Below are 22,606 nucleotides of genomic sequence, written 5' to 3'. Positions count from 1 at the left end.
TTATAACCTATTCTATGTCCACTGCAGGATGCCTCTCCACCTTATGCCTGAAAATTTCTTAATTTAATTACAATCATCCAATTACCCGCGACTGTGTGTGCTTCTCTTGGCACGAACTCTGTTACATTTAACTGCAGGTTGTTAGTTTTATGCATTTTACATTACCTGCCCAACTGAACTTCCGATAATCTCAACTACAATATCAGCTACTCACTTTTCTAATCCATGCTACCATCTTCGCACCTACAGGATGATTCAGAATAATAATAATAAATAAAAATTGACAAAAAAAAAAAGTATAGAGATCGCTATGCATAAGGGTTCGACATTGATCTAGTTGGTGTTCCATTTGGAAGGGTAAACAGTGCGTAAGACGAGGACAAGGAAACAATTACAACACATGTGCCGACTAGCAACATTGACTTTATTGCAACGAGGCAATATGTACTCACTATGCAGTTCTCCAAGATGTGTGCATTCATTACGGTCCAAATTTATTTTCTGAAGTACCAAATTTACATTGTGCGCAACTCAAATGGAAAATCAGAAAAACGAGAATAATGTTCTCAAAGACTTCTTTTCATGATATGCAAGTGCCATCTGTCGAATTCAATGTACTGCAGGGATGTTATGAAAATTTGGACTTCTCAATGTCAACCACAAGCGTGTGGAGGTAGGCACAAATTCAGATTGTTTTCATACTGTTCCTAAACATGTCTTGGGTGACAGGCTCCACAGGTGCCCCTACACACCTAATCTCGGCATGCTGCAACATACGAACTTTTTCCAAATTTCAGAAAGAATGCATGAACTGCACCAAGTCAACAACAACAACAAAAAAATTCCTACAGTGGTCATCACAAAAGACAGTTTAACAAAAAATTTTATTGCCAGATTACTTCCATTTGTCACAGATAGGTGATGCCACTGTACAAACTGACATTTGCCATCTATTAGTGGAAAATGTAACTATTTTGGCAGAAAAGCCCCATGTTTTCCTGTGATACCACATCGTGTTACTCTCTCCGCTTATTGGACATTTTACTTCTATTACTTTTGTATCACCCAGCATTAAATGCATGTTATTTCTGAACGAAGGTGACTTTAAACCAGTGCTTGTGTTGGCTGTTTCTTCACCCAGTAAAAAAAACTCGGGCACTAAGAAGACACCGGGAGCATTTATTGCACCAAGCTTTTTTGTGCTGCTAGAACAGTGACGCTGGAATGGCCACATAGTGGTGCAGATAGCGCACGTGAAGTGGGGGCTATGCAGGCTGCTATGATGTGCAGGCTAGAAGCGTACAGTACATGCAATTTGCCAGGCAACCAACGAAGACTCTACGACAAATTCCCTTCTCAGGTGTGCCATCATTTGTTTTGTTGGAAATGCCCTGGCAAGTTTCTTTTCATGGCGCCACATGGAGTGTCACTCCAACTATGCTTTGAGGAATTCGATGATGCCCTCTTTGGAGCATGCGAGGTGTGCTTTCCTTGCATCCAGGAAATGTACAGGCTCTTCACTTTGGCTTGAGCTTCTTCCCGAACTGGAAGAAAACAAAAGAAAAACGGAGGGAACAAGACGACGTGGTCATGGCTCATAAATAACTTTGACAAGTGAAATGAGCATGATAGGAAGAGGCTTTAGTTCAGTGTCAACTCCCATAACTGTACTCAGATACAGCTAAATCTCAATATAATGAAGTCGGTAAAATCAAAACTTTCCTTCGTTGCATCAAAATTTTTGTTTATATTGAAATACGGCCTTTTATGCCAATAAACACAGTCGCCGACAGATTTTTCTTACTTGCAAGGAGCTGTAACATTTTAGGAATTACCAGGCAATCGGAAACAAACTTCAGTGACAAAAAAGGTTGCAGTTTCATTAAAAAAATCGAAGCAACGATAGCAATAGCAAAGTATGACAACACTGCACGAAGTAAGGTCCGTAGTTTTGTCGGCCATAAAAAGTGCTGCAAATATTCGCTTATTATTTAAATTCTCAAGCATCGTATCACGTGCACACAAGTAAACATGAACAGATCTCACTAGCTGTAGTAACACTAGTGTGATATTGAAGAGCGGAAACACAAGAGAGCGAAGACTTCTGCTCATCTATTCAACTGAGCTCCGAAACCTGAGATTATTAGACCTCCAGGACTAGGTGTGTGCAAAGACAGCACACAGCTGAGGGTGCTTGATCATGTTACCACACTCCCCTCGCCCACCTCCCACTGCGTGCGCATTGAGCCACCATCCTTGTTGGTGCACTCTCGCACACTTCCCCTCACACCCACAGCACACATTAGTATCTTATCACACTTGGACTTTATACAGAACATAGTGGCAAGAGGGTCTTGCATTTGGTAATGGTGTTTGCAAGTGACCGCATGTAATCTAGCTCTTCGACCACCTGCGCTCATGGCAGTTTCCATTTATTGCCTCGGCCTTACTTGGCCTTATAACTGCGTGTAAACACACTTCATTATATTTGGGGTCAAAGTACATGGTGTTCTATGAACAATAATTTTTTAAAAATTACGTACTTTGTTATATTGAGATTTTCATTATACTAAGGTACATGTAAAACGCAGAAATTCTCAAATTATCCGAGTACTTAACCGATCTGAATGAAATTTGTTACATTCTAGAGAAAAAGCTGAACTCTATGGGATGTTGAAAGCACAATTTTGGTTTAGGTTATTATAGTTTTAGTTTGATAGGAATTACATGGACGCTTGTGGCATATTTGCAGCATCACCATTGGCGTTGGCATTGTCATGCTGCAGTATTGATGGCGCATGCATGGAGGATTAGAAGGCCTCCAGAGACACGAAGTCTGTTTGGCTCCAAAAGTGACAAAGCCAAGTGGGCACATGCTCTGATCAATTGGCTCTTCTGGAGCCAGGGAAATATCCTGGCTACCACTGCAGGCATGAGCATTGTGTGCATAGCACACCGTGGTTGGTGCATACACTGGTTCGAGCAGAACGGACAGTGAGTGTCAATTTACGCAATCCTTTCTTTGGATACTGAAAATTGCTGACAATTTTCCTTCAGTCTCATCTTGTCCACCATCGAGGCGTAACGCTTGCAACGGCAAACCATGTCCATTGCTTTCAATGTTTCCTGCTTCACTTGCTAGCAAAATGGAAAAAAAGATTGCTCCACAGAAATTGCCAAAAACAATTCCGTTATCAAAAAGATTGATCTACAAAGTTAACAAATCCTTTATACTGCACCAGAAACACATCGCCCATGGCTTTCTTGCCATTTCTCTCAATCACTCCTCAAATTCCATCTTGCTGCTAGCTTCCCTGCCCTTGAATGATGTCCATCCCATATCACCCTGTACCCCTTGATTTGGTGTATTTCCGCATGCTCCCAAAGCAAGCCTACCCACCCCATGTTGCTTAATTTGCAACCTTGCTCGAACCACTGATTTCATGCACAGGACTGCATTGCCAAAAGCCAGACTGGGAACCATCACCGCTTTCCAAATCACTCTCCCCACTTCGTACGTACTGTAATTCCACAGTGCCTTATTTTTCATCCCAGCTGTATTCCTGCTACTTTTAGTCATTACATAGTTTTTCATGCCCCGTTATGTACTCAGCCCCATTGTTTATCCACATGCCAAGATATTTGTAGTTATCCACTACCTCCAGCATAACCTGCTCTATCCTATGCTCGCCACCCTGATTATCACTGAGAGTCATGACTGCAAATTTTTCGTTACGGAACTTCAAACTTAATCTATCTCCCTTTTTACCGCAGCTGTCCATCAATCCCTGCAAATCTTCCTTGTTGTCAGCCATAAGTACAATGTCATCTACATACATCAGTCCTAGTAATGACTGTGCACTTCATTCTCCTTGCTTGAAAAAAAAAAAAGGTCGAAGCCAAGTCCGCTCGTCTAACTTGGTCTCTAATCATTGCAGGTACAACATGAAAAAGAAAGGTGACAGAGAGAGACTTAGACTTACAGGGACTTAGATGGGCTAGTTGGTTGTTGGCTAGATGAAACATGGTTATAACAGCGCGTTTTTGAGGATGGGACACAGAAAGAACGCACGGAGGACAGTCGGCGATTGTCTTCTGTGCATTCTTTCTGTGTCCCATCCTCAAAAATGTGCCGTTATAGCCATGTTCCATCTTTCCATCACATCTCAGTTTAGACTCAGCATTGCAAAAGAAACAATCGCAAACCGTGACAATCAAAACAAGCATGAGTGAGAGCTGACGCGAGCAGATGACAGTGCAAAACAAGTGGTCTGGCTGATACCAGACGTGAGTACGAATCAAGCAGTGGGGCAGGTTTACACACCAGTTTCCTGTGCGCATCTGGCTGAAGGGGCTGCTGTCATAGGACCCTGATCACTGCTTGCTATTATAGGTGTTCTGTGGCTCGCTTGCCGCCGCGGCAAGCAACGAAAAAGCACCCTTGCCTAAGCCCCCATTGTATATCTGTAGGCTCACATAACCTTTTTTCTCATTTTATAAGCACCTTGCTACTTCTATAGATATCTATTAAAAAATTTGTTACTCCATCCAAACACAGTAGAAGCAGAACCTGAAAGAGCGTAGGTTAGGGCGTGTTGGTATTCCATAACTGAGGTTTTTAGCGCACGAAAAGGGACGAAAGACAGTGGCGAAACGAGGACACAGCGCTAACTTCCAACAATGGTTTTATTCCATAAAGCGGTAGACACATATATATATAGGTAACACCCACAACCGTCAAATTCAAATTCAAAATCAAATTCTTTACTTGAAAGATCTATTGAAGGCGCGCTAACACACGCGCTCCCTAAACTAGCAATCTTTGCCGCTTCAATAATCTCACGTGTTGTTTGCGCTGGGCTTCTTCCTATCACCGTGCACTGTTTATAAATGGGACTGCACCCATGCTTTCTGCAGTGAAAAGCCACACCATCTGCATATCCACACAGGGTTTTCTTGAACTATTGTCCATGTATCTACGCTCGACATTCTCCAAGTGGGATGGAAGTGTTTATCTTCAAAAACAAGGAATTTGCAATGGTTCCTGTATTGCGCCAATTTTAAGTGACCTTTATCTTGCTCGTGTAAACAGGATACTGGATGGCAAATTAGAAAACTCAAATGTAAAAAAGGTGTATAGGTACGTTGACGACTACCTTGTTCTTCTCGATCCAAGCCCTAGCGGGGAGGTTTGTCTTGATGTCACACAAGTGCTAGATCTTTTCAGCAAGTGTTTACAACCGCTCCCTGTTACGCATGAAACGCCACAGGATGGTACTCTGCGATTTCTCGATCTAAAAATGTTTTTTGAGGGACACCAGCTGTGCTGGGCATATGAACCAAGGGCGAAAAAACCGCTACTGCCATTTTCATCAGGCCACTCTAAGTTGGTTAAGAGGGGGATTGCAAAGTCAGCCCTAATGAATGCTCTTCGCCGCTCATGTCCTCACAAGTGTTTGTCCAGTTTTATGGCGCAAGTGGATCGCCTGAAACAGGCCGGTTTCCCGCAGCACATCATCACAGCTGTGGCCGAAGGTCTCCTAAAGACCACAAAACGCGGACGACAGGATGAGGAGTCCACTTCACGGGAAAATACGAGAGTGAAGCAGAAACGCGCAATCATACCGTACATCCACGATATCTCGCACAGACTGAAGAAGATTGGCAATAACGCAAATGTTAGCGTCATCTTTTCAGCGCCAATCAAGCTGTCCAACTTGTGCAAGGCCAGCTACTGTGGTTCTGAGAAGCCCAGTTGCCGGACAAATCACAAGGAACGCTACGTTCATTGTGTGAACAATATCGTGTATGAACTGCCCCTGTCCTGCGGCAAAAAATACATCGGCCAAACGGGAAGGTGCCTAAATGACAGGTTGCGTGAACACGCAAATAATGTGCGAACTGGAGGAGTGGGGCATCTGGCTTTTCACTGCAGAAAGCATGGGTGCAGTCCCATTTATAAACAGTGCATGGTGATAGGAAGAAGCCCAGCGCAAACAACACGTGAGATTATTGAAGCGGCAAAGATTGCTAGTTTAGGGAGCGCGTGTGTTAGCGCGCCTTCAATAGATCTTTCAAGTAAAGAATTTGATTTTTTAAACGTGACACAGAGGGTGGCCTGATGGAGATTACATTTTAATCTTTTAGACTTGCTATTACAAAAAAATTTTTTTGGCTATGCATGGTCGGTCTTCATCTTTGATATCATCTTAACTTTCCATTACACATGTCTCGGTGCTGTCTCATTTGACTAAAAATCAGTACATATGCGCATGCGTACGGTTGTGGGTGTTACCTATATATATATATGTGTCTACCGCTTTGTGGAATAAAACCATTGTTGGAAGTTAGTGCTGTGTCCTCGTTTCGCCACTGTCTTTCGTCCCTTTTCGTGCGCTAAAAACCTCAGTTATAGAACCTGATAATTGCCAGCACCGCAGACGAGGACTACGCACTGAAGCTCGGTTCTATCAACGGCATCGAACTTGGGGCGGCCACATATGAAATGACGCCGTACATCAAACCGCTCCCAGGAACAGTATGTGGAGTCGTGCACGGTATCACTGCATGTACGACGGAGAAACGACTTGCGGAACTACTGGCAGCCAACAATTGTGGCATCCTGCATGCGAGGATACTCGGCAAATCCACCTCAGCAGTCAACACCTTCGAAGATCCGCACATCCCTTTCTATGTGAAGGTGGCCGACTCGTACACACGTTGCCGCCCATAACGCAAATCGGTACAGTATTGCAAGGCCTGCGGAGAAATCGGCCACCGGCAGGACGTATGCCCCAACCCAGACAAACATATCTGCAACCGGTGCGGGGTGTAGAAGCCACAAGCAGACCATGATTGCCAGTTGCAGTGAAAACTATGCGGACTACCTCATGAGACGGCAAGCAAGGAGTGCGAGAAAAGGCTCAAGCTAAGATCCCCACCCCTGTACGTGAAGGAGAGAAGTAAATCAAGAGGCCGACAACCATCTATAACAAGGGAGACAAGTTCAAGCTCCTCAGAATATGGAACAAGTAAGCCATAGCAAGAACAGCAGAAGATCAGCTGGGTGGAAGTGATAGCCAGTTCCAAGTCGACAACCGACCCATTTCCCTTACTGCCGACACAAAAGCCAAATTCGAGATACGAGGAAACCATCTCCTCCCTCAGAAGGCAAAATGCCGACCTGATGAAGCGGAATGAAATGCTCATGAAGGGTATAGAAGAGCAAGAAGGACGTCAGGAGGAACGGGACAGAAGAGCTCAGGCCAGGGAACAAGCCCTGGAGAGGAAGCTCCAACATCTCATTGACCAATTGCAAAAACAGCAGAAACCGACCAGAACATCAACGCCGCCGAGGGAACATACTCCCCTGATAGAGGACCTAGAATCGGGAATAGAGTACAAGATGAACAAGGCCCGAACCGAAGACAAGGCCGAACTGAGAAATGAGTTCCGAGCCGAACTGGCTCAGGCCGTTGACACCATAAGCAAATCTGTAGCAGCCACTGTCCAAGCAGCCGTACAAACGCTCCGCCAGGAGATCACCGAGATGGGCAACGAGCTCAGCCAACGCATCTCCATCCTAGAAAAGGACAAAGAGCAGGCAAGGAAAAAGCCAAAATACACCATCAGAGAAGCCCAGATGAACGACTCTGAGAAGGCAAGATGGCGAATAAGATAGCAAAGAAGAAAGGAGCGATCGAAACCCTCAAAATTTGGCAGTGGAATTGCAGAGGAATAAATCAGAAACGGCAAAATTTACTCCACCTATGCACCCTACACCAACCTGATGTCATCGCATTACAGGAAACAGAAACAAATAATATTACGATGCGCGGCTACAAAACGCACATTGCCCAAGGAAGGACCTGGACCGCCGTCCTCATCAAGAAGCATTACACAACGCAGCAGCACCAAATCAACCACAGAATCGAACACACTCTGATTGAGCTGGCTCCTCTCAAGAAAACCCTGCAGAGCCTCTACATCCTGAATGTATACAGTCCTCCGCGCGACACACTAAAGGACTTGGACAAGTTCCTGAGCAAAGTGAAGAAAGTCACCAATGGTCAAAAACTTCTCGTGGTGGGTGACTAACGCTCCACACGTGGCTTGGGGCTACCAATCAACCAACAAGAAGGGTATGGATGTGCACAATGTGGCACAACGCCACCAGCTGACGTTGTGGACCGATCCTCTAGTACCAACTAGAATCGGCAACAGTGTCTCCAGAGACACCAGCCCAGACTTGACCTTCTCCACTGGCTTAAGGCAAGTCTAGTGGTCGAGACTAGACGAGACTCTGGGCAGCGACCATCATATCATCCAGACCGAAATCATGCACCACAAAACCCCCATGAGATTAGGTCAGGCCAAAATTATCGACTGGCCTGCTTTCCGGGAAGATGAACACCCCAGAAGCCTAGAGGACATTGGGAAGTGGACCAAGAACGTGATGGACTTGGTTACCAAGTACACAAAGACCATCCAACTCACTGCGGACAATCCCGAAGTCGACCCACACCTACTTCACCTCTGGGATGCCAGGCGAGGACTTTTGAAGAGATGGAAGAAACAGAAGAGAAACCGCAAACTCAAGATCCGCACTGCCGCAGTCTTGCGGCAGGCGGAGGAGTATGCTGAAAGACTCGGACGTCAGAACTGGAATCAAGTGTGCGACCAGTTACAGGGAACCCTGAGCAACTGAAAGACCTGGGCCATTCTGAAGATCCTTCTGGCGAAGACAGAATAAAAAGCTGTCACGGGGCAACACATAAAAAGACTTTTACACAACTTCCAGGGAACCGAAGAAGAAGTGCTCGAGGCCATCACCGGGAAATACATCGGAGACGAGCAACAACAGAAGACGCAGCCAGTCATTCACCCGAAGTACGAGGGGGAACCCAATCCGGATTTAGACCAACCTTTCACCAAGTTGGAGATCGTGGCAGCCTTAAGAAATCTCACAAGAAACACGATGCCCGGCAGGGATAAAATTAACAACAAGACCCTCCGTAACCTGGATGACGGGGCGACGGAGAGTTTACTAAAGTATATCAATGAAAGCTGGGAGACCGGCAGTATACCGGCTTCCTGGAAGCACGCGGACGTAACGATGATCCCGAAACACTGCAAGCCCATCAACCTACAGAACCTGCATCCGATCTCTCTCACGTCATGCGCGGGAAAACTCTTTGAGCACATGGTCCACAATTGTCTCTCGCCCTACCTGGAAGAAGGTGGGCACCTGCCGAACACTATGTTTGGTTTCTGGCCTAACCTCTCCACCCAGGACATTCTACTTCAGCTTAAAGAAGAAGTCATCGACGGCCTCAGCACATGCCACAAGAGTGCCATCCTGGCACTCGACATGAAGGGAGCCTTCGACAACGTCTCATACAAAGCAGTACTGAACAGCCTACAACATACCAACTGTGGACGGCGGACATACAACTACGTCCGGGACTTCCTTATGGGTAGAACGGCGACCATAGGCCTGGGGAACCTCAGGACCGAGAAGTTCCAAATACCGCAAAAAGGAACCCCCCAGGGGCCGGTGATCTCCCCGTTGCTGTTCAATATAGCGATGAGGGGATTGCCGAACCTCTTGGAGAATATCAGGGGTATCCGTCACGCAATGTATGCAGACGACCTGACCATGTGGACGTGCACGGGATCGGTGGACGAACAACAAGACGCCCTGCAGGAAGCCATCGACAGGACCGAGCATTTTCTACACCGCTGCGGTCTTTCATGCGCGCCGGAAAAGTCGGAGCTCCTGATCCTCAAAAAGAGGACAAGAGGGTGGCCTCCGCAGGAGACACCTGATCCAACGTTGACACTACATGGAGTCAACATACCCAAGGTGGACACACTCTGTATTCTGGGCCTCACTTTCCAGAAGGACGGTGCCGGTCTCGCCGCCATTAAAAAACTGCAAGCGACAGTTACCCAAGTCGCGCACTTGGTGCGAAGAGTGACAAACAAAAAGCACGGCCTGAAAGAGCAGGACGCAATCAGATTAATACAAGCCCTGATAATCAGCAGAGTCACTTACGGCACCCCGTACCTGGGTCTCAAGAACAGCGAGAGAGACAAATTGAACACCCTAATATGAAAGACCTACAAGCTGGCACTGGGGCTTCCACCGACGACGTCGATGGAGAAGCTACTCAGCCTGGGCATCCACAATACTTGGGAGAAACTAGTAGAGGCCCACAAGACGAGCCAGATAGAATGACTCAAGCTCACCCGCACGGGTATGGGCCACGCTAATAAGACTGGGCTACCCAGTTGCATATGAGTCCACAAAACAGCGGGTTCCCCTACCCCTGAGGGAGAAGATCACGGTGGCCAGCATCCCGAGAAACATGCACCCTGAATACCACAGAGAAAGGAGGCGAGCGAGAGTGAAAGCGCTATGTAAGGCCTACGAAGGACCAAAACAAGGATAAGTCCGATACACCAACGCGGCAAAGTACAAGAACAGAGCGGCCCACACTATCAGCGTGATCAACGGCCAAGGACAAGAGGTAGCAGCGGCCTCGGTAAGCACTCCAGACATTGACTGCGCGGAAGAAACGGCGATAGCCCTGGCGGCCACTATGGGCCAGCAAGAGGAAGATCAAATCACAATCATCACCGACTCACAAACAGCATGCAGAAATTACCAAAAGGGCCGCATTTCCAAACAAGCCCTGAGAATCCTCGAAAAACGAGACAATTTTCCAGAAATGTACATTGTCTGGGCCCCGGGACACGAGTCCCTGGCGGGTAATGTAGCAGCTAATGCCGCTGCCCGAGATCACCTTCTCCGGGCTATCCCACCGGGTTCACGAGCACCGGTAGACCAACAAGACAGCGTCCCAAAAAGATACGCCGATATCCTGAACCACTACAGACTAGGTAGGAGGATCTATCCACCCTCGCATCCCAAGCTGACACGAGAAGAGGCGGTGATCTTCCGAAAACTACAGACCGGCACATTCCCGCATGGCACCCTGCTACACGCCATGTATCCTACGAGCTATACTCCCAAATGCGCCTTTTGCTCTATGCCCAATACCCTCTACCACATGGTATGGGAATGTCAACAAAACCCATTGACACCGCCCATCACTGGTCCAACCGTCGAGCAGTGAGAGGCCCAGCTGACAAGCTCGAGCCCTGAAGACCAGCATCGCCTGGTGAGCAGGGCCAAGCTATTGGCTCAGGCCCACGGCATCCTGGACTAGGGACGCCGCCCACCTCGGACGATTTTACCGTCGGCTCATTTCTACTAATAAAGTTTATTCCTCCTCCTCCATCTTCCACATCTAGTGTGCCTAGCATGTCCCAAAAATCCTCTTAGATTACACTGCATCAAGACGGCAAGTTGGGCCAGTTGGCCGGGATTCATAGTAAGGTTCGTTACAGCCCAACACAAGACACCGACAAAAAAAGGTATTATCGTCTTTTTATACCTTCTTTTGCACGTGTCTCGTGTTGCACTGTAACAAACCTTACTATGAATCCTGGATTACACTGCCATAGGCTCCCTTGATATCCAGAAATGCCAGCCGTAGGGACCCGTGTTCCTTTTCTGCTATTTCGATACACTGAGTCAATGAGAACAGATTGTCTTCTAACCTCCTTTGTTTCTGGAACCCATTTTGTAGTTCTCCCAGCACCTCCTCACACTCCACCCATTCCTGCAGTCTGTCTTTTATAATCTGCATCATCATGCTGAAAAACACTGATGTCACTGTTATGGGACGGCAGTCTTATGTCAGCTTTGTCCTTTTCCTTATGTCTCATGCTCATCATGCTTAGTCTCCACCCATTGGGGGCTTTAGTGTCTGTTATTGCTTTGTTACCATTCTGGGCCCAATGTTTTTATTAACATAATTGGAATGCCATCAAGACCTGTTGACAAGCTTCTAGGAATGCTCTTCTCTGCCCTCTCCGACTCGCTTTGTCGTAGCACAAGACGGGCTCTCTGCCGACGATGGCTACGAGAGTAGCGTGTCATCTGTTCGCCGACGACGCCACCGATACCATAGCACACCTGCCAACCCTCCCAATTCGCCCGGGAGACTCCCGATTTTTTACTGAACTTGCAGATTGTACAATTGCTGTCTTATATCTCCCGAAAAGTGGTCTCTGTTCACGCAATAATGGTTTTTGCGAAACCGGCACCGCTGAATCTACAGCCACATTGTAATCGTCAGCATCACCAACAATGGCCGCACTAGCACCATCGGTATCATCGCCTAAGCAGCCGACTACGGTGCCTAGTAAGCCGACCAAAGCCAGACCCAATGTAGCTAATGCATCTTAGGCATGCCTTCCTGCATGGTGCATCTTGTTCCTGCTCCTCGTGTGTATGATTAGTGTTGGCTAGGCCGTCTTCATGCGGTGCACCGTATAAAGTTAGAATCTTAGTGTGCTTGATGCCATGGCGCTATCAAAGCGCAAGAAAAGGTATTTGCAGAAGTTTTTGTGATCTTATACTTCTGAATTTCCATGCTTTTTGACATCAAGAACATTTTGCATTTTGTACAATGTGTGGATGCGACGTCAGCGTGTCTCACTGTGTCGAAGGCGACTTGAAACTGCACATTTCCACGGCGAAGCATCAAGGCTATGTTCGCACTGCTGAGCAGCAAGGCAACATAGTGAACTCTCTCCGGAAAAAGTGTGACGACAGTGTCATACGTATGGAGTGCCTGTCTACGGGATTCCTCATCAAGCACAACCTACTCCTTAGTGTCGGCGACTACGTTAGGCCTCTTCTACGGAAAATATTTCCAAAATACGACGAGGCGAAGCGCAATGGATGGATGTGGACGCAACTTTGAAACGTAACTCTGAAGAATGCGGAGGTGGCCAACCTGAAATTTATTTCATAGGCATTGCTCTCGAGTCTTCGTTTATTTATTCAGAGTTTCCCTCAGCTGTTGCTCCGAGATTCCAAGGAATCTGCTGAAGACGCTTTAGATGCTCTCGAAGCTGAGTTTGCCACACTACAGGCATACAGTCTTCCAGAGGATATTCTGAATGAAGAAAGATGGGATGTGCAGAGGTCTATGGTTGGAAAAATGAAAAACACTGATGGAAAACATGTTTCACTGAGTCGCTAAGGTGATGCTGGATTTACTCATGATACTGCATAGCAACGCAGAGTGGGAGAGGATTTTTAGCACGGCACGGAAAACTAGGACTGAGTTCCGCTCATCAACCTACCTTCCAGCACCTACTGCTAGTGAAGGGCCATCAGTCTGGACCATGTTTTCAGCAAAGCTACTCCGACAAATTTTTGCAGTGAGCAAAGTCTGCTACTGCAAGGTCCTGCAAAGATTCTCATTGAACACTGCCTGAAAGTTTGAATGAACCCCCCTCCCCTCCCCCCGGTCCCACCGGAAGTTGAAACAGTGAATGCACCTTCCCCCCGTTGACGCGAATAAAGTCTCCCGACTTTTGATCTCGCCAGGTTGGCAGTTGGCAGGTATGCCACAGATAGAAACAAAGCGCTGCATGAGCGGACCCCTGTCTGTGGCTGCTGCTGTGAATTGTGCCCATGTGTCTCCCATGCGCTTCTTCTCGCGATCTCCCGATTAGCGAGGCAGTCGCACCACACTTTGCTCCGTTTGCAACATGCCACATGAGACAGATTGTCCGTGCCAGTCAATATATAGCGAAATGAAAACATGTCTAGAGCTGTGCTCGAATTTTGCATTACGAAATATCATCATCGTAGGTGAATTTTCTTTACTCTGCGTGTAAGTGTGAGATGTTGCATGTCTTTTTCGTCTGCTGACAGATTGGTGCTGTGTTTACGTTCTTTATTCTTAATAGGAGTCATGTCTTATGAAGATGACGACATCGTTGCCACTGATCATAAACATGGTGTGCACCCTTCTGTTGTGATGTCACCGCATTCAAAGACAAAGAGAATGAGGTACTGGGTGTCGCCTCCGCGTCCTTCTATTCAGGGTTCATCTTGTCATACAGAATCGGAAATGGTGCACTGTCTCCAAAAGCCTTTCCATTGGACAGCGATTAAGAGACTTAGATGGGCTAGTTGGTAGCTGGCTATATGAAACATGGTTATAACAGTGCGTTTTTGAGGATGGGACACAGAAAGAATGCACAGAGGACAGTCAGCGATTGTCTTCTGTGCATTCTTTCTGCACCCAATCCTCAAAAATGTGCCATTGTAACCATATTCCATCTCTTCATCAGGACATCTCAGTTTAGACTCAGCATTGCAAAAGAATACAATCGCAAACCATGACAACCAAAACAAGCGTGAGCGAGAGCTGACATGAGCAGATAGTGCGAAACGAGTGGTCTGGCATATACGAGATGCAAGTACGAATTGAGCAGTGGGGCAGGTTTGCACAACCCCAGTTTCCTGCACCCACCTGACTGAAAGGGTTGCTGTCATAGGTCCCCAATCGCTGCTTGCTATTATAGGTGTTCTGTGGCTTGCCTGCCACCGTGGCAAGCAACGAAAAGTCGGTCCAGGACTGATCCCTTCCACGGCACAAAAAAGCTGCTGCGAGCTTTTTCGTGCCACGGGAGGGACCTAAATGCAGCTGCGGTAGTGCGGCCAACCAACTTGCAGCAAGCCGCTGCGGCAGTCACATGACAGCATGAAAATCTCACTTTCTCTTTTTTTTGCTCTAGCAAAGGACCATCTCGGACCACACCCAGCCTACCACTCTTAAGCAGCCAAGAAGAATTCAACATCCCCTCCTCCACCCCTCCCCCACCTGGACCATAAAAGCTTAAAAGTTCTGCCTCGACATCTCCGTCGTCACTCTCCCCTGAAGAAGGAGCAGAGTTGGTTCCGAAGTGTCAGGAAAATAAAAATACTTATTTCTTGGTTGGAACCACTTGAAAGTCATAATTAACCCAACCAGACAGACAATTCTGTCAAAATGTTTAGCTTCAAGTCTTTTTTTACTCTATATGTAGGTGCGAGATGTCCCATGCTTTTTCCTTCATCTGCTGACAGATCGGTGCTGTGTTTACATTCTTCGTCCTTCATTCTTAATGCGAGTCATGCCTTATGAAGATGACATCATTGTCACTGATCATAATCATGTTGGTATGCTCCCTTCTGTTGCGCTGTCATCACATTCAGAAGACAAGGAGAATAAGGTATGCCCCAGCCACACTAGTGGAAGAATGCGTGCAATGCACTGCAGACGCTGTCTGTGACAGCTTTTTCATGCTGCAGAAGAGATTGGTCCCGGATAGACTTTTTGCAGCCTGTGGCAGTGGCAAGTGGGCCACATTCGGAAGAGACCAACCTCTCGGTGATGTGTCATGCAGACCCACCCGACTGCTTGATTCGTACTCGTGTCTGGTTTCAGCTGGTCTGCTCATTTCACACTATCGTCTGCTTGCGTCAGCTCCCACCCGCACCTGTTTTGGTTGGCTTGGTTTGTCTCGTTCGTGCTTGTTTTGATGTCAGGGTTTGTGATTGTTTTTTACGATGATGAGTCTAAACTTAGACGTTTCAATAAAAAGGTTTTTGGAGACATGGCACCATATCCGATACTGCATGACGAGAATGACCCTTTCGGGCGAAACTGCAACTTGTTTAAGTCAACGGCTCTTTTCAAAGCCACCTCAACGATGCACTGGCAGAGTTACACAGGTCTGACACTCTGTTCCTGACCCTCTTAATCCAATAAGTATCTATAAAACACTGAGTTTTCTGCATGCATTCGTTTCTTCGGACTGCCCGATTTTTCGGACTGGCGGTACTTACCCGATTCAAACACAGCCTCAAAGCAAATACAGGCTGACTTTAGATGTGTCGAAAGTAGAAAACTAACGTATTCATTGCATCAAAGCTCCTAAACAAAAGTATAAATCTAATGCACACCCGATTTTTTAGCAAGAGAAATGGGCAAGGGTATGGAGATCGGTTTCCAAAGTCAGTTTCATTGCATGGATTTTTAAAGTTTGCATTTGTTGCATTACATGTGTGTTATGCAGTAAAGCAAACAAACACCACAAAGGTTATCTTATTGCATTCTATCCTATCCTATCGTATTGCATTCCTATTGCATCATGCAGGCAATTTTCAACCTAATTATCATGAAAAAAGCACTGCACATTAGAACTGGGTAACTACCATAATCCGACATTATGAGCTATAGTTATTGCTAGAAAATTATCTTAGAGCAGGCCGAAATTAGGGGGTTTTCGATGGAAGATGTGTGCTCAATGCATTCACTGCACCCCAAGCTCCACTCAAACGCTGCCTCTAAAGAGGTGGTCACCATAGGGGTTAGGCGCATGCATGCTGACTGGTCAAGTTCAAATTATCCAGTAAATGCCAATTTTAGAACAGAAATAATGAAACTTTGGGCTTATAGAAATCAATGGCTGCAAGTCAGGTCCTTTGGTCAGGATCAAATTAACCAAAAAATCAAATTAACCAAAGTCGAATTAATGGAAGTCTGCTGTAGTTAGTTCCCAAATACTGATCAAAATTTAGTTCCCATGAGTGGATTCTCAGATATTATGTTACTAAATATTTGTGTCATGCTGAATATTCAATATCTATGAAATACTTGATTTTCAAATCTTAAACTACAGTTACAAATGATGACATATGAAGCGTGATATAACACTATTGAAAGAAGAGCAAGACAATGTAAATGCAGTACCGTAATGGTATTGGGGAGGACAGAGACACCTTGAATGCTATATGTGTACAGTATTACCATTTACAGAATGCTAGGTTACCAGAGATGTAGATGCAAGTGCAATTTTATGATGCAGAGTTTAACAGTAGAGGACATATAGGCTACCATTCCATTTCAGAACCATATTTTATATAGCTGCTGCTGTAAAGCATTGGTGGCGTAATTGTATGTGTGCAGTCTATTATCTATGTTCCTTCTTCAAGAACACTCAGGTAACAAAAAAATGTCTCCAACATATTGTGGCTGGGAAAAATGGCACAAGAGGTCCCCACCAGCATTGCTACTGACATCCATGTCACTGATAATCTCACATTCGGCAAATGGTAATATGTGTAAGGACAATAGTCACTTTGCTAAGGCAAGCATTTAGATGTTTTGTAATGTGGCTATAGACTGCATTGTTTTCATGCACTGTTTATATTTTCTGTTTTTTTTTTTTGCATTGTCATTACCTTGCCACTGTATTGTCCCTCCTGCATGGGACAACACTTTGGCCTGCAGTATGAATAAATGAAAGGAACAAATAAAAAAGCTAAAGCTCTCTGATGTCATTACAATACATTACCCATGAAATGGGTGCTGTGATCTTGACACCTTACGCCAGCCACAATAAGCCCTAAACTCGAAGAAAACTTTGAATCCATTGGGGCTTATATTGTCCCCAAACAGTAATCGTCATCTATCTTACATGCGTTTCCTTTCTTTAATGCTGTGCACCTGGCACTTTCAGCCAGGTACAGCGTTATCTGCGTGACATAGCATTCTTGACAGGAAAGTAGCAAGTGCAGTGTTTTCAAGAAATGAAACGCAAGCAGGACAGATGACGATTACTGTTCAGGGGACCAGATACAGCCCAAAAGGTGCAGAACGACAAAAAGCTGAGCTAGTTGGTAAGGATTCATTATGCAACGGCGTTCGTGTTGTCCACTTCTCTACTCTTGTGTCCTGTCTGCATGCCTCACTTTTTTTTACCAAAAGGTGTAATCTTTTTTTAGAGTGTACTTTTGGAAAAAGTACTTGAAATAGGGGTCAGCATGCACCTTGGTCAAGGAGGAGCTGTGGCGCAAGGCGTCGATCTCGTCCTTCTGCTGAGTCAGTTTCTCGTTCATGCTGGCCAGATGCTCACTCATTGTGCTCAGCTGGTCCTCGTAACTGCGCACCGTTGAACGCATCTCATCCTGCAGGCACAGGGAGTTGGTTATCAGCGAATGCGTCAAGAGATGCAAGGAGGTTTTTGTGAAGGCTAAAGTAGCTGCACATTGCCTGAAAAACCTAACCTGTAGCTATTCCATCAACCACATATATGCCACCTTGTGAACTTTAAAATTTGTGAAAACCCCGCAGAGACAGCATCGACCAGGGGGGCTGGGGGCATGCATTTTTAACTTTTATGGTCTGAATTTTATCACTTAAGTGAGAAATTTATATTTTATGCATCAGAATGAAGCAAGAATTATCAGTGTAGTTTTAGGAATTGATCAGTCTTTTCTCGTGAACTGCCAACACATCAAGGCATTGGAGGCAGCCTATGTTTCTTTGAATTTTTATTTCACAATAATAACAGTGTAAAGAATAGTCACATAATATGTGAAGGCCATTTTTGTGCCAGCCAAGCAATGCGATAACCCTTAGTGTGCATACACAAAGGATACGTACAGGCCAGAGGCTTCAGTATGATGGGATGCATGGACATTTGGAAAATATTAGAAATAACCACACTTATCAGGGCAGCCAGATGGCCAAGTTATGTAAGTATCAATAACATGCGTTGCTGAGCCAACTGGTACATGACTTGGAAAGGAAACAGCACTAAGAATGGCACCAAACAGAAAGACAAGACGGAGCTCTGCTTTGTGCCTTTCTGTTTATTCCCATTCTTAGTGCTGTTTCCTTTTGAAGCTATACAGGTATAGTTGCTGATGGTCAAAATTTTTAAGATTAAATTTGTTGTAAAGTGCTATGACTCCTGCAGGAATCATACATTGGACCAGAAGGTGTTCAAGGCCAGCTGCAACCAAATTTCAATCTGGCTAAATTTATTATAAATGAGTAGCACATACTGCTAAAGCAATCTTGACAATGCCACAGGGCTGGTGATTGCATAGTTTTGTTCTTAGCAGACTTTGTATGGCACCTAAGCCGAGGATGCATGCACCTGGCGGTGTCACTATGACGCAAGTCCCAGCACGTCCCTTCCAAGATTTTACAGCATGTTACGGGCACTCTGGCCGGCTCACGTCGCCACGCTTGGAGAACCATGGAGACTAATCAGAGCACGCCACGCATTAGCCCGACCATTGCGGCACCTATCTGCTGACTGCAGTATCTACGCTACAAAGCAGCGTGACCTTGAGATTGCAGGGTGTGCAATCTCGGAGGTCATGCCAAGGAGCCGGGCATTAGGTCACGTCACTTTGGGCTAGCAGTAATGGCAGTGCTTTTTTCAGTTTCGCCATCAAAAACAGCTACATTTGCGAGCTTTTCGTGACCCTTCCATTCATATTCCTAACGTCAAAATTTTCAATGGAGGCTCCTCTATATCTACTGTTATACTATATGGGTTACATAATGAGGCAGGCAGTGACAAGACCTATTTATTGCCATCACACAAAACCGACAACAAACGACTGTAGACTTGTGTGACCTTGTAGAATCACAACCCAATTTCCGGGAAAGCTGTCTTTTTCGAGCTGTTGCAATAAAAATTTCAGTTGCCTTTAAATAAATCACACACTTTAAAGGGACCCTGAAAAGATTTTGACGATTTTCTACAAAAGTACTGAGTCGTTAGAGTAGGTCCTTCTGATCATTAATTGACGCATCTAAGTGCTCCGCGTAAAGCGTGTCATTTATTAAAAGGTTTTAAAAATGCACATTGCTGCCGATTGCAGCACACTGCGCGGTGGAATTTTAAGCCGCCCCTACCCATATGACGGAAAGCACCCATACGTCGTCAGTGGGGCGAGCTATCCAATTGGCTGACCAGGGCGCGTGATCGATAATTTTTCCAATTTTATGGTAAACAAATGATGTTCATAATAGTTGGAATGGTTAGTTAATTTGTTTTTATAAAAAGAAAGTAACGTAAAGGGAATGCACAAGAACAATTTTTCAGTACACTTAAGCACTTCCGGCATACAGCAAGTGTCGTCTGCTTGTGTTACAACGTGCTCCGTCTTTGACGAGAGCTCCGCCGTCAGTGTCGGTCTGTCTTTTTGCGAGCGCTATAATTTAACTTTGTTGCATTGTGGACTGCAAACGTAGCAACTGGCAATATGTCAAGCTGCGACATCGCGTCCCTCTGCAAGCCAGTAGACGAGCGGACTGGCTGCGGTGCATTGGACTGCCGCTATCCGATCGGTGCCAGGATTTGCACGATTGCGGCCATCACTTTACACCGGAAGATTACTAACGCAATAGTGCTTCGCAAGTCCGGTATTAGGGTAAACACAAGCTTAAGGGGACAGGGCCTGGCCGTGTCCCCTTGCGGGTCGTTTCATGGGATGAACAGAAGCGCAAATGTGAATAGTCTGCACGGTGCAGCCACCTGGTGGCATAGAGCTCAACCAGACACAGTAGCAGTAACAAAATGTATTCTTCTTTGCTGCTGGTGTAAATTTTTCGCAGGAGTGTAATCGTTAACACGTTGTTTTTAAAAATGTTTAAAATGTTTTGCACTTGGTTAGAGCAATATTAGCTCTTTCTTTGGCTGATTAAGCTCTGCGCCAACGGGTGGCTGGACCATGGAGACCGATCAGGCAGCTCACGTACATCTACGCTTTATCAGTTCCTTCATCAGCTTGAGTTTATGCTTCCATCATTCCATCGAAACGTTCCGCTATAGTGTGTGGTTAACGGAATACCAGACACGTTCAGAGCTGCGACAGAATGCTCACAATGCATGCTGCTTCGATAGCTCTCGCTTGGTGTCGACGGCCAAGCGACTAGCTGAGAGGTTTCGCGAGGGGGGGGGGGCTCCAAAACAACCGGAAGTGGACGATGCGACGTTGCGATGCGACGCAGAACCAGTGAAGGCGGAGCTTAGCCACGATGGCTCGGCGAACGAGTTGAGGAGGAGAAGCATAGCTAGGGAGGGGGGTAACTTGTAATCGCTTGTAGCTCCATTAATACGTAATGCTTCACTTAAATTGAGGTGCGAATATTCTACTTAAGCTGTACCCTACGCCTCTACAACATTTGTCCGAACCGTTTCAGGGGCCCTTTAAAATGTTGCCCCTATATCAGTGGTCTGTTTGAAATCTTTGAGCATACAACGCGTTCAGGCATTTGGTAAAGAACATTTACAATGCAGTAATTCATCCACACCATTTGTCAGAATATTGGCCATAACACGCCCCCAATTTTACGAGATTCGATCTTGATGGCATTTACATTTCCCCCGGGACAGCACATTAAATTATCATCATCATCATCAGCATCAGCCTGGTTACGCCCACTGCAGGGCAAAGGCCTCTCCCATACTTCTCCAACAACCCCGGTCATGTACTAATTGTGGCCATGCCGTCCCTGCAAACTTCTTAATCTCATCCGCCCACCTAACTTTCTGCCGCCCCCTGCTACGCTTCCCTTCCCTTGGGATCCAGTCCGTAACCCTTAATGACTATCGGTTATCTTCCCTCTTCATTACATGTCCTGCCCATGCCCATTTCTTTTTCTTCATTTCAACTAAGATGTCATTAACTCGCGTTTGTTCCCTCACCCAATCTGCTCTTTTCTTATCTCTTAACGTTACACCTATCATTCTTCTTTCCATAGCTCGTTGTGTCGTCCTCAATTTGAGTAGAACCCTTTTCGTAAGCTTCCAGGTTTAAATTATGCATTGTCTTTAAAACAGAGTTACAATGCCCAGGGTAACCTGCATAAGTAATTTACTGGTAAGGCTTGTAAACTGTCCACGCACTTTCAAGTTTGTTTACATGTTACCTATAACCTGCCTCTAATTTTAAACAAATATAAACAATGCGCCTGTTGTAGTTAATCAAGAACACCATGAAACTTACTACAAACCTCATATAATGGGCAAAATAGGTAACAAAAAATGAGTTAAATAATTAGTTGCAATGCTTATAATCTGGCCAGGAAAGTTAAAGCTTCTTTACACACTGCACTGAGCATGACCCCCGTTTCCAGTAAACATAAACTTTGTGTAAAATAGAGTTATCTCAGGTTATTGGGAACCATAGCTCAGAGCGCCAGAATTACATTTTTGAACAAACTGTCAAAATGTCATGTTTCTTTGGACCTAAGTTTAATCTTGATGATATTTGTTGTTCCGACAGGGAATCAGGCGAAATAATATGTGCTCATGTAACACTCATAATGCTTTAAAGCACTTGCATACATAATTTATTGCAAATGTCACAATAAGCCCACCCACTTTGAACTTTCCCTGCACATTAACCATTACCTGGCCCTTAGTTTCGCCAAACAAGAACAAGATACCACCTTTACTTATCCAATGACAAGGGGCGAATGCCGTATCACACATGAAAATACCATAAAAACAAGAATTCGTAACTTCTTTTGTAGCGCTCCTAATAAGGTTCGTAACATTAAATATTCACAGTGCATTCAATGTGCCCCTCATTTCTGTTAAATATTCAGACTATGCAACGCAGAGTTCTTCCTGGGCACTAGGAAACATTGATAATACGGGCAGCATGACATTTATTTATTTATTACAATATTTATTTATTACAAATACCTACAGCGCCCGAGTTGGGCATTATCGTAGGGGGGTTAATTACAAACATAAAGTCAACTTCGTGAACAACGGCATCATATCATTTGTGGTATTAGAAATACAATAATCGTAATTAGTAAAGAAAGACAACACATCCAATACTAACAACATCCGATTATAAAATTTGTTACAC

General features: G+C 45.4%; 1 protein-coding gene across 6 annotated transcripts in view; it reads right to left on the bottom strand.

Moving 5' to 3' along the window:
- Nucleotides 1-865: 865 nt before the first annotated feature.
- LOC142588526 (protein phosphatase 1 regulatory subunit 21-like) overlaps nt 866-22,606 on the bottom strand; it is a 260,138-nt gene continuing 238,397 nt past the window's right edge. For 5 of the 6 annotated variants that reach the window (XM_075700361.1, XM_075700359.1, XM_075700360.1 and 2 more), the window contains 2 exons: nt 17,750-17,887; nt 866-1,544 (listed from right to left, as the gene is read on the bottom strand). In XM_075700361.1, the coding sequence (XP_075556476.1) occupies nt 1,518-1,544; nt 17,750-17,887 (165 nt within the window). In that variant the 3' untranslated portion in view covers nt 866-1,517. The remainder of the gene's footprint in view (nt 1,545-17,749; nt 17,888-22,606) is intronic. The other variant, XM_075700363.1, reaches the window with a different exon arrangement.

This window comes from Dermacentor variabilis, chromosome 7 (genome assembly GCF_050947875.1).
Source record: "Dermacentor variabilis isolate Ectoservices chromosome 7, ASM5094787v1, whole genome shotgun sequence".
Classification (NCBI taxonomy): Eukaryota; Metazoa; Arthropoda; class Arachnida; order Ixodida; family Ixodidae; genus Dermacentor; species Dermacentor variabilis.
Note: the sequence above shows the minus strand (reverse complement) of the source record. Positions and strands in the feature narration are given on the sequence as shown.